At 38.4% G+C, this 13,210-nt stretch overlaps 1 protein-coding gene across 3 annotated transcripts in view; it reads left to right on the top strand.

Annotated features, from left to right (window-relative positions):
- Positions 1-13,210, top strand: part of LOC148677960 (serine/threonine-protein phosphatase 2A 55 kDa regulatory subunit B gamma isoform) — a 164,519-nt gene that overhangs the window by 126,535 nt on the left and 24,774 nt on the right. For all 3 annotated transcript variants that reach the window (XM_088629076.1, XM_088629066.1, XM_088629086.1), the window contains 2 exons: positions 1,965-2,142; positions 11,307-11,471. In XM_088629076.1, the coding sequence (XP_088485202.1) occupies positions 1,965-2,142; positions 11,307-11,471 (343 nt within the window). The remainder of the gene's footprint in view (positions 1-1,964; positions 2,143-11,306; positions 11,472-13,210) is intronic.

Raw genomic sequence — 13,210 nt, 5'->3', positions numbered from 1 at the left:
AATAGGGGTCATTCAAATAAGCCAATTGAAAGACAAAAGCAATATTTTGAACACTTGGCAATCTTGAGTTTTACAGTAATAAAATGATCTGGATCTTTTTATGATTAACTGGATTACTGAATGACATAATAAAGTATCAATACATTTAATTGGTCAGCGTAGTGTTACGGTCTTTAGCAATGCTGCCTCATCTCTCTCGGGTCCTGGGTTCGGTTCCTTGCTGGAGTGCCTCCTGTGTGGAGTTTTAAGTTCTAGTGTGGTCACATGGCTTTTTTTCCTCTCAGAGGCATGCAGGTGAGACCAGCTGGTGCCTCTTGTCCTTTTGTATGGTTAGGCTTTGGCTCCCAGTAATCCTCCATAGCTGAAGCACAAATGCATAGTGGATAGAGTGAGGGATGCACATACCCTTAAAAAAACAAGGAAAACCTTGGTTCTGTAGTACAAAACATTATCTACATAATGTTTATGTCTCAAGGTCATGCAATTGCTACGATTCCACAGATAAAGATGTTTTGAATGCGAAAATCTTCCTCTGTGTACTACAGAGAAATGACCAAAGTAGTGAAGACATTTTGATACAGAAAATTCAACTGCTGAGAGCAGACACAAAGGCAGCAGAAAGCTCATGATGCTACGATATGCATGAAATTACCAGAACCCCGCAAAATGCTCTCTGCCAGTTTAGGCACTAAGCCCTTTAGATGTAGACTTAAGAGAGTCTGGAATGATAGAGTCTGATTCAGGGTCTCTCTTTCTGACTTGGATTGAGACAGTCTCAGCTAGCAGGCAGGAGTGACAGCCAGGTGACAAGCAGGCCACTGAAATCAAGAACAATGGCACCTTGGTGATGGTAGTAAAAATACATTTTGTGGATAGTAGTTTCACTTTTATTGCTGCTGTCAACAGTCCAGGTAGCTGTATTTCAACTGGCTAAAGCTTGTCGAACCAAGATGTTTTAGATTTAGAGAATGTTAAATACACCTGGTCATGTTAGTATTAGTATACCATGATTTTCCGTGACAAAACACTGGAAAAAAAAGAGATGGCCCACTGCATAAAATGTGCAGTAACCCTTAAGCAACCTTTAATAATTTGTTGAAGCTTACCCAGAAATGCTGTCGAATCATTAAAGTCTTGAGCAGATTTCTTTTTTTAACAGTTGGGTTCACTAGATTGGTTTGCCTGTCTCTTTCTCCTCTCAAATCTGAGAGCTCCCATCAGTAAGGAACAGACAATTGCATGGTCTGCTATCTTCAAAGAGACAGAGGAACGGGTGCTTTTGCTTTTGTCTGATTTTTATCTCCATTGGTTTTTCTAAATTTCATTTCACGCCACATGATTAAACTGAATCTGCTGCTCAGTAGAATGCATCACAATGAGATAAGGCTTCCTGCTGTCTGAATAGCTGATTCTCACAGAGTATGTTTTTTGTATCACATTATACAAGCACAGTTTTATTTCTCTCTCACATTGTCATTAGTATCAGATTGTATTACCTAACGGAAAAAGGGATATCAAATTCCACTGCGTGACAACTTATTTAAATAACAGTGGCGGCACAATCACTTCCACATTGACTTCAGTGAAAAGGACTTAAATAATGGTACTTGTAAACTCTGTGAAGATACATATATTTACATATGTTGATTTCATTTCAGAGATTTCAATTTTTCAGATCTTTTTGAAAGGAATACACCTAAAATTTGCAAAATGATTAAAGAGACTTAAATACAGATTTTTCCTTGTTGATTCATGTATCCGACAGTTGGGATGCTTAAAGGCATTTTCAAGTGATTATATTTTAGTTGATACAGTGGGTTTTACATTTTATCCATGCATTTTCTGTATTTTATTAACCATGTTTTTATTCTTTTCCAATTATGTTGTTAATGTAAAATATATTCTCCGGACAACATGAAATTGATGTGAAACTGATAACTGACTGTCTTTATTTACCTTCCCAGGTGCCAGTTTTGAAACCCATGGACCTGATGGTAGAGGTGAGCCCACGGAGGATCTTTGCTAATGCTCACACCTACCATGTCAACTCCATCTCCGTCAACAGTGATTGTGAGACCTACATGTCTGCTGATGACCTCAGGATTAATTTGTGGCATCTGGCCATCACAGACAGGAGCTTCAGTATCCTTTGGCTTGGGAGTGATTAATTGCAATGACACTTGTTTGTTTGTTTGTTTGTTTCAACCTGATTAGGTCTTCCAAATGAGAATAATCCCAGACATAAGTAGTGATAATACACAGAATTGCAGTTATACTATCTGCAAAGTGTAAAGAGTATAAATCAGACAGCATTGGTGTGAGAACAAGGTGGTGGGTGTTCTTTGAAACAGTTGGTGGTTGCATTTTAAATCTGGGCAGATACAGCATAAATGCTCAAACCCCACAGTCTCCTTAGTGGAGCACACAGTAATGAGGCAGCCTGTGCAACCTACAGTAGAAAAACAAATGGCTTAATTTGAAAAGATGTCATGTTCTGAGCAGGATGTTTTGGCATTTTATTACCGAATTAGAGATCACACTATCACTAATCAACTTAGATATTTTTCGGTTTCATGCAGCATGTTCAGAGCACATTTCACATAAATAACAGATACCTCGCTAAAAATTCAATGCATAGGATTACGTCAGCCTTGGGGGTATGCAGAATCAGTAATGGGGTGCAGGCTTAGGTGTTCTTCCATTTGAACAATTTTAGCTCTTTTTGAGGTAGATTGGATATTTAGAGTAGCTACAATGGCAGCATTCACCTGATCAGTCACTCTTCATCTTCAGGCTCACTTGGCATTGTGATGGAGCCATCGGGAGATGACTGTGATCCACAGTGGTTGTAGCCTCTGGTAACAATTAGGAGAGTAGGCCAGCTGGGAGAACAGCACACAGTTTAATGAGTGTTTGATGGGAACATAGATAGAATACACCTGCAGGGTTAAAGGATCTCCACTGCATTCTAATTGTCTTCCAACTAATAGGGTATTAGTGGGTAATAGACATATTAAAAAATAGCGGTTCAATTTAATACGCCTTCCATGAAAACCTTGTTGCTTGTGGCTTCAAATGAACGATAGATTGTATTATGATGTTACTCAAAATACCATACGATATTGAATGTTATGAAGTTCTATACATGCTAGTGCCACCACATATCGTAAGCTTTTGTTATATTGCTATATTTGTTTGTTTTATTTGCACATACGGTCGAATGACGAAGTGTAGACAGACTCTTTCAGCCCTCACACCGTCAAGCAGCTCATCTTTAAACATACATGCTCCACAGCAGTAGAGCTCAGTGCTGGTGGCTCTGATTAGAGATGAGGTACATCACAAATCTGCAAGTGCCCAGAGGGCTGCAGGGGTCACCACTGTGTTTGCCAAGACCCAAGACAGGCCTGGCCAGCTGTTCTCAAACTATCCTATGCGGTGCTCAGCCAGTTGTGAGCTGCCGCTTTGAGGAAACCTGGTCACAGTTGGTGAGTGACACGACCCAGCCTCAAACCTGCAACACCTGGATCATAAGAGTTCAGCCTGCACTCACATGAACACCTTTTCTGCTGAAGCCAACTGTGAGCACCCCCCCTCCATTGTCCTCCAGTTACTATTTTACTTAAATTGTTTGAGATAAAGGTCTTTTAGGTGCAGTTTACAACTGCAGCATCATATAGCGACTCCTAACACAAACCCGGTAAGTACTGTAAATGACCAAGCCATCCCTCTCTTTACACACTGGGATGCCAGCAGCAGGTCTCTTAGATAATCACATACTGTAGGTCATGGAGAAAAGCTTTATTTACAGTGTAACACCTGATGCTACCAGGCCAGTTATCAGGGCAACCAGAAAATACCACAAAGCTTCAAGATTTTCATGCACATGCACTTTATTATCATTAATACTAGGATTTCATGTTTTAGTCTAAAAAGCTGTAAACCAGGGAGGGTTAGTAGAAGAGAATATGAAATTAAGTAATGCACATAAGCATTATGTATGGGCGAAAAATGTGTAGAAAGCTTTATTGCCAGAATTCCAATAATCAGATTTATCTTTTCCTTTCCCCAATTTCATTATGTCTCCGTTCCCTCCCTTGTAGTTCATTTTTGCTCGGGTAACCGAGATCTGTAAAAATCTGTGAAGCAAGAGACATTATTAAATCAAAATGAAGAAAGATATTTCTTGGAACCGGAGGCAATTCATTTTTGTTTTGAGGCAATATGTATCTTTGTCATGAAAACATCTTGAAAATCTACCATCTTAAGGGTCTTCAGGACATTCTTTTGTCCTATACAGTTCATGGGATTTCTTAGTTAATTCTAAAGGAGTGTAGCCATTAATTGCCATCCTATAATTTATGAAGCCGATATAACTGTAAGCCTAGGAAAATAATTCAGGTCTCCTATCTCCAGATAGGGTGCAAGGTGACTGGAGAGAGACTAATGATGAATTGGAAGGTCTCCAGCAATTGTTCAGGAGTAGTACACTATTTTTAATGAAAATTTGACTAAAGATAATACTTAAGCTAATATATCCCTGTAGATTTTCAGGACATTCATAAAATATTCTGACAAGTTATCATGAATAAAAATAAGTATGCCATTTATAATTGTCACATTTCCTCATGAAGAAGTGTTTAAGAAAGAAGTTAAATGTTTTTTTATAGCTTTTCCAGTATTAAAACCACAAAATATGACCTAATTACAGTAGTTCCTGTGTCATCCTCCATATTAGTAGGTGTTGATGCAGTACAGATCAGCCAAAGGGAAACTGTCAATTTTTCCCTAAACATTGGGTTATTAAAGGCTACTATCAGATTAAGAAGAAGATGTTTGACTTTAATTCTTCTGTTCATAAAAAGAATGATACCAGTTTGAAAACCTGAAAAGGGTCTTTCAGGAGTTCTTTTCAGTTCTACAAAAACAACCTTGAGCTATCAACTGCTGAATGCATGGATACATGATTTGCAATTGCTATAATTTGCAATTGTGCCATTTTAATAACAAGTGAGTGTTAGTGTTAGTGGAGCCAGTAGGGAGCCCTCACCCTGGACTCTGTGTGGGTCTTAATGCCCTATTATATCTTGCCACCCTTCAGATGAGACATAAAACCAAGGTCCTGATTCTCCATTGTTATTAAAAGTCCCAGAGAATTTCTCAAAAAGAGTAAGGGTATTACCCCCGGTGTCATGGCTAAATTCCCCCCCTGGCCTTTACTAATCATGGCCTCCTAATAATCCCCATCTATGAATTGGCTTCATCACTCTCTTCACCTCCTCACTGATAGCTGGTGTGTGGTGAGCGTACTGGTGCACTGTGGCTGCCGTCGCATCATCCAGGTGGGGCTGCACAATAGTGATGATGAAGGGAAGTCCCCATTACCTGTAAAAGCTCTTTGAGTGGAGTGTTCAGAAAAGTAAATAAATGTTAGGATTCTTCTGGTTATTATCAAGCAGTATTTACTTATTTGTTTTTGCCATTAGCTTTTTGAATTATTAACTGAAATTATACTCAATGCCTGTGCGTTTAAGCTTTGTGGTGGGTGTAGAAATGGGGCACACCTTAGCCTGTCAAGTACTTCATTGCAGAAAAAAGGCCATTCCAGTGGCAGCTTCCTGACATTGCTGTTCGCACCCTGGTGAATCAAGTTGAACAGAAATTCGGTCAGTGTTCTGTCTTGCTTGGAGTTGGTGGCTAAGATGGTCGCATATTGTTTTGAACTCTGCTGCTCCTGCTGAAACGTAGTCTCAGAGTGAGGATTAATCAATGTCGGCGATCTATTGAAGGAAAATACCCTGCGGTTGACTGTGTGACCTGTCACATACGACCATATGTTGTTAAAACCCAGACTACTGCTCCTTATCAATTATCTCTTAACCCAAGAAAGAATTGGAACAAGATGATAAATAGTGTATGAAATTCTGTGCTTATTTCTGTCTGATCTTGAGAGAGGATGGCGAGGGGTGGAATTTGAATATCTTAATGCAGTGTAAAGAGATTGGAAGTATCCTAGGTTATTACCATGGAAGCAAAAATCCCAATGGAAATCAGAGGCCCGGTGCAGAGAGGCGTCAAGCCTCTAGGTGATAATTGCAATAGACTCACTTCCTAGCCAAAGCCGATGAAGCTCGCTCATTAATGAATTTGGCCAATGCTACTCACTGGTAGAAAAACAAGTCTGAAAAGTTTATCTTTTTGTGCCCCATTTTAAGGACCTGCAACAATTCATTACAAAGATAATAGTCAGTTAAACACAGTACCTGTACCCAGGAAGCAGCTGATATTTTCTATTTATAATTTCAGTATATATGTGGAAAGCAGGCCAAAACATAATATACAGTATACAGTAGCTATATTGTAGTACTGTATATATAGCTAAGTATACAGGCAATTCTGGGTTCAGTTATCAGATTGTAAATTATATGCTAATGTTTTCTCTCAGATAAGTAATGCTACCTTTTAATAGTAATTCAAGATTTTCTTGTATTCACTGTGTATATACTATATAAGGGGTCGTTTAAAGAGATTTCGGTTTTGACCAATTTGGAATTGATGTGGTTACCTTTCTATTTCTTTTTGTAAACAAAAGAAAATTAGCATTACTATTTTAAAGATTGTAACCCTGGTTGTTATTTGTACAGAAAGTAAACATTTTTAAAATGTTGTCTTTAGACAGTAACTTATGAAACAAGAAATGTGCTTGCTTTAAGATTGAAAACACGTTTTGAATAGTGCACCTTTTTGTAAATCTAAGTAGAAGTTTCAATCTCAAGTGACACATTAAAACAAAACTGCAGGCTGCTTTCATTTGAGCAGAATTACAGTTTAATTCCCTTTTGACTTGTACATTATCAGTTTGGATCAGTTTCTTGTTCCATAATACTGTATACAGTATTTCAATATTAGATGAATATTAGAATGAAGAAGTTTCAGAAGGGTGGTGCAGTGCGTTGCTGCCTTGGGTTAATTCCAGCCTTGGGTTTCTATCTGTGTGGAGTTTGGATATGTTCTCCTGTTTGCATGGCTTTACACCAGGTGCTCTGGTTTCCTCCCACACTCCAAAGATATACTGGTAGCTTATTTCTGACTAAATTGGCCCTGGTATGAGCATGTTTGTGTCTGTCTGTGCAGTGATGGACTGGGGTCCTGTCCAGGGTGTGTCCTGCCTTGTGCCTGTTGCTGGCCAGGATAAGGTCTGGCTATCCTGCAACCCTGTATTGAATTAAGAGGTCAGAAAATGGCTGGATTGAAGAGTTGAGATTATTGTTATCCTGTTGAATTAAGGTGGCAAGAAAAAGCATGAATCATACACCCTACAGTGAACTTTAACTTCTATTGGTTGAGAAACCACACTATATGGAGTTGTCCTTTCTCTCTTTTGTTATGGAGATTCACCCTTACGGATCTCATGTCTGTTCTAAGCACCTCTAATTTAAGCTTCTTGATTCCACAGTTTTCTCTAAAAGCAGAAAATACATGGGCAGATATAGTATTTTCCTTGAACTGTTGCTTTTGTAGTTGTTTTTATTGGAAATTCTTAGTATTACTTTTTGTACCATCCAGTTTGCAATCCCCAGCTGTTAAGATGGCTTCATCATCGTGATCTTGATACCAGCGACGACAGGGGTGAGGGCAGTGATTGCTTTCCTCAGAAATGTTCACTGTAGGAGAGATGTATTTCTGTTTGAAAGTCCCAGAGCACCCATATCAGAGTAAACTGTGATTGGAGGTGTTACACTACTCCTAATGACCTAAATGTCATCTCATAGGCACTTGTCAAGTTGCAGATTTTCTTGAATACAATTCACAGTAATTTCCAGACATACTATAGCTCAGAGCTCAGAGTGCACTCTGAATGAGCAGTCCTTTTTAGTTTGGCTGTGGGTGTCTGAAACAGCCCAGAAGCAAGTTCCCTGGGATTCTTTGAGAAACAGCTTAATGTAACCTCAGATCAATTAGCTGTTAGCAACAGAATTTGGAAGTACGGTATTCTGTAATACTGTGAAAAAGTAAAACAGAAAAAGTAATCCTTTTATAAATCAAGTATAATGTTTTCTTGATTTAACCATTTTTCTGTCAATTCTGAATTAAGATCAAAGCACCATTGTAAGCACTGTATTTAGACATTCACAGAGAATGTAGTTTTCATGTTTTTGAATTGATAATGATTTAAGTACTGTATCCAAGACCCTTTCACAGACAGTTCACATACTCTTTGGCAGAGATTCCCTCTGACCCTCACAAGACTGCTTTAGCTTGTGTTTGCCTCTGGGCATCTGTGTGAAATCTATAATTAGACCAATGCCTTAGGGACAGATTATTTAATTAATTGGAAGAATCATTTTTTCTGTGAGAAATTCTACTAGTGGTTCTACTGGTGCCAAACCTTTAAGTAGTTTATCTTTGTATCTAATCCTGTATGCTTAAGACAAGCAGGATTTTGCTAATTATAAAGAAATAACAAAATGACATTACCGAATTACAATTCTGAGTATTTCAAGGCAGAAGACTCGGTTGCTGGGATGAAAATAAAAGGTTGAAGACAATTGTTGATGCGAAATGCAAAAGGCTTCTTTCAGTATACATAATGGCATCTTCCCCTCAGTCTGCTTTTTGACGGCCATTACAGTGAAATATTGATGTAAGAGTTTAAATAATTAACGTAATAGCATTTTTTATCCAGCAGTACTTACGAGAAACGTTATTTTATTCAGCTTGATTCTGAATCATCCTATTGTGTTATCTCAAGTCATTTTTTGGGTTGATTGAGGTTTCTTTTGTTTGATTTTTGAGGAATGTAAACCTCAGAATAGAATCTCACTAATTATTCCTTTACAGAGCAAGATTATTCAGATACAAACTCTGAATAGAATTTAGCAACTTGCCAAATGTTAAATCTACCTAAGGCAGCGTAGTTTATCAGATGTTAACAATAAAATGATTGGCACCTATTCATGATGGAAGATGCTAGTTATGAAGAAAAATGTAATTTTTGCTAAAGGCAAGATTATAAGAAGCTGCTCTCTCTGTCTTAATATAGTATGTGTTGTTTTTTTTTAGTCTTTGATGTTCCCTTCTCTGGCGGCAGAATGCACAGTGGTTAGAATTGTTGTCTCATAGTGCTGGAGCTCTGGACCTGGGGTGCTGTCTGCATGGAGCTTGTAGTTTCTCCCTGTGTTCACTTGGGTTTCCTCCCATGTCTTTAGGAGGAAAAGACATACTGGCAGGTTATTGGCCTCTGGGAAAATTGCCTCTGAAGTGAGTGTGTGTGCGGTGATGGACTAATGTCCCATCTAGTGTATATCCAGCCTTGTACCAGTTGTTTGCCAGAACAGGGTCTGGCTTCCCAGCAACCCTAAATGAAATAAAGTAGTTAGAAAATTGGTAGATGGGTAGATTTTCCCTTTTCAGAAGTGCTGAAAAATGCATTCTTAGGAGAAGCCAGTCCTTTGCGTGTGAAGGTGAGCACACCAGATCACTTGGCAGGTTTTTCTCCGTTCTCTGTCCTTCTTTCTCTTTTCTGTGAAATCTCTCTGATTCCTCATTTAAAGGATCTTCTGAACATTCTGGAATATTCACCTCCATTTAACTTCCCTGCGTGACAAAGGTTTACTTTCGCAGTCAGCTCTGAAAGGCGGTGGGGTTACTTCAGTAAAATAACTACAGGATTATGTGGCCCCCTGTGATGTTTTAATATTAACATTTAATTAGCGAGTTGTATTGATCAGAGAAGTTGTGTTTTTAGGCTTGGCTATACGGGCCACTGATTCTTCTCTCCAGTTTGTACATAGCAGGAAACCCGGGGCTCTGTATGAACTCTGTCTGCCAGAAGATATAAGCAGTGTGTCAGTTTAATAACATTTTAGCTCACTGAAGCCGATCATAGCGGGAAATGATCCAGAGTACCACGTGAGTGTATTCAATCAGCCCACAGGTCTTTGAAGGGATGCTGGTGTTTCGAGGTCAAACGCAGGGCTCGGGAGAGATGGGTACTGCCATCATCTTTCAGTTTGTAATAAATGTTAACCATTTAATCCTTCTGACATGGGTGGTATGGATAGATCATTGGTACTTACACTTTTATCTGTTGCAGACTCTAGGGAAACCTGACGTTTTGTGCTGCAAAGATTTTGGGTTACAAGATGCCAAAAATATACATCTGAAGATATTACAAAATGGTCTGTACAGCTTTTGCACGCCACTTAATTGTACATTGTGTCTTTGACCATTTCTTGGATTGAAATAGGTTTACACAGGGCTACTACTGCTCTTAGTTTCAAAACAAATTAACTTTACACTGTATACATTCCACTTCTTTCATCAATAATTCAAAAATGTTCATTTAAATAATTTGATGAAGTGTTGACTTTGGAAATTATTATAGTCTTGAATTTTCAACTGTGGTTCTTCAGGTTCAAATATCCTCATTTGATATCTTTACATTGTTGTGTAATGTACTGTACATTCAACACAGTAACAAAATGAGGAGAATGATTTTTACTGTTGTGTATCAGGAATAGAATTTTATTTGGTCTTTTTTATAGCTTATTGTTAAGTACTGTATGTAATATATGTACATTTTAATGAATGCATGTCTACCACATATGCTTCACATTACAAATACTGTGGTTTTTCACAGCTCCAGAAAGAACCTCCAGTTGCTACTCATTTGTTTCTTTCAATAATTATTTTCTGAAACACTGTAGATTAGTACCTAGAGGGTAATGGCCATAATAATTATGTTAGAGTTCACAGCATGAATTACATTTAATTTTGTAAACAACAGTGCTCATGCCAGCATTAATCCTAATAATTAATAATCCTTTTGAATGCACATATTAGGCAATCAGAAGGTGCATACAGTATGTATCTTCTAATTTGTTAGTTAGCTGAACAATTTGCTACTGAAGAAGATATGATGTCTACATTTTTGCACACCTCAGCTATAAACAGTAGCAAGCTAAGAGCTTTATCTGGGGCCTTTGGAAATAATCAATGTCTCACATTAACAATTAACCAGCTGTCAGCTCACAGAATTAAATGGCCTTGGAGTTTTTCATACTGTTAACTGTTCATCCAGCTTCACCTCAGCTTATTCTTCTACTTTGCATTGCCCAAACTGTACATAACGACAGTCAAAAGCAATAACAATTTTGGTGCAAAGTTTTTATATCCCATGCCAGTAAACGGTAGCAAACGGTTGTGGCCGCAGTTTTGCCAGTCCTCAGGATATGACCCACACTTTTCAAATGAAGCGATTTGAACTTCTCCTGCATGTTTTCCTGAGTGACCGTCCCTCTCAGATATTGTTGACATCAAGCCTGCCAACATGGAGGAGCTGACGGAGGTGATCACGGCTGCAGAGTTCCATCCTTACCACTGCAACCTCTTCGTCTACAGCAGCAGCAAGGGAACGCTTCGCCTGTGTGACATGAGGGCCTCCGCTCTTTGTGACAAGCACTCCAAACGTGAGTGGCCAGCTTTTACGGGGTACCCTGCATGCACTGAGACTAGGCGCTGAAACGGTGTTGTTGCTTCATTGGCTGAATTCAGATTAAACTGGTTGTCTTCAAAGCAAAAGCAAAATGGCTGTCTCTGTCATTTGGAGTGACTCTAAGGTTATTCACGTCTTGGTAAAAACAACGCTGATACTGTATGTAGCGGCCATACCAGTGAATCTGAGGACGAGACCTGAGTTACTTCAATGAACAGAGTTTATGCAAGATTCACACCACGCTGACTATAGAATATGGATGAAAGCAATACCAAAAAGAAGGGCGTTTTTTTCTTATTCAACACTTCCATCAGGAAGAAAGCAGGCTGTACAGTTAAAGGTATTTACCTTAAATGGGTCATTTATTTTCTTACACAGTGTAGGTAGTCCATGATCTAGTCTTAATGATTTCCATTAAGCTTTCTGAATATAAAATAAATGACCAAGAGCTATCTCAAATCCCATAAGGCACATCTGCCAACTGGCCAGTTCAGACACCGATAAATAGAAGATCCCTAGATAAGAGAGTGACATTTGGTGCCGGAAGGTGTAATAGGTCCATGTAGTCATTGATTAAACTCCATTTTCCAGATCTATGAGTTAGAAAATAGCCATTTAATGTTGCATCACCAATATGAACTGGGGAGAATGGGCCCCTACAGGGGTGCTGAAGGGAGACATTCTGCACAGCCCATTACTGATTACTGTATAAAATAACAGATTACAGAGCAGGGGTTCACAGTATTAAATGCATAGCATGTTTATCAAGTAAAGCTAAACTTTTCATTCATAACATTTGGTTATAACAAATTGTCAGGTTGCAATGTAAAAAAAATAGACACATCCTTGAATAAAGATCGAAAAATTATTGTTTTCAATACACCGCTCAGGAACAGAAATGTGCTAAAGAACAGTAGGGTAGAAATCCATAAAACATTGTGGGACAGAGGTTTATATTTCCAATCAGCGTGAAATCCTCTGCAGGGCTGATCGATTTGTTCATGAAAAAAGATGCATCTCTGTGGTGTTTGTTACACTAAAGTAAATGAAAATGATATTTTAAAAGGACAGTTTAAATCTCGGGATATAATTGGAGCAACACTTTTTCAAAGCTGATTCATTGTTCATTCTGTTTTTAAGTTCTGCTTGCATCCTTAAGAATTTAGGTTGTAGAGTTTTTGTGTCTGGGATTCTTTCAGCCTTCATCAGCATTCCTTACCACATAGTGCATTTGAAATTCATTTCAGCAATAAAGTGTTTTGAGCCAGCTCGTGATTTTCATAGAAAATCTCATTCATTTCTTCAGGTCTCTAGAAAAAAACACCATACAGCAGTGTGCAGACAGCTTTTAACCTTAAAGGAATAGTGTTAGAGTATTCATATTACATGTACTCAGTACTACACGGTCGAGATTGGGAATGTGAATAAGGTTAACTTCATTTCTATAATCACTCACATGTTCTCACAAATAACTTTCTTCCTCAGCATGACACAAGCATAATTACAGTAGAATTTGATTGTGAAATATTTTAAATTTGCTGAAAGCATAGCCTCCAAAAAATGAAGAGGAATATGAAGGCATAAAGAAGTCTCATGTCGATTAGCTGCATAGAAGTGCTGATTAAAGCATGAAGGGTCTCCACCTGTCTCTTCGTACAGAGCAGTACAATGGTAGCAAGCAGGGGCTCATTAACCATTAGGAGCTCAAGCCTT

This window comes from Lepisosteus platostomus, chromosome 1 (assembly GCF_059453375.1).
Source record: "Lepisosteus platostomus isolate fLepPlt1 chromosome 1, fLepPlt1.hap1, whole genome shotgun sequence".
NCBI classification, from domain to species: Eukaryota; Metazoa; Chordata; class Actinopteri; order Semionotiformes; family Lepisosteidae; genus Lepisosteus; species Lepisosteus platostomus.
This window is presented reverse-complemented; position numbering and strand designations above follow the sequence as displayed.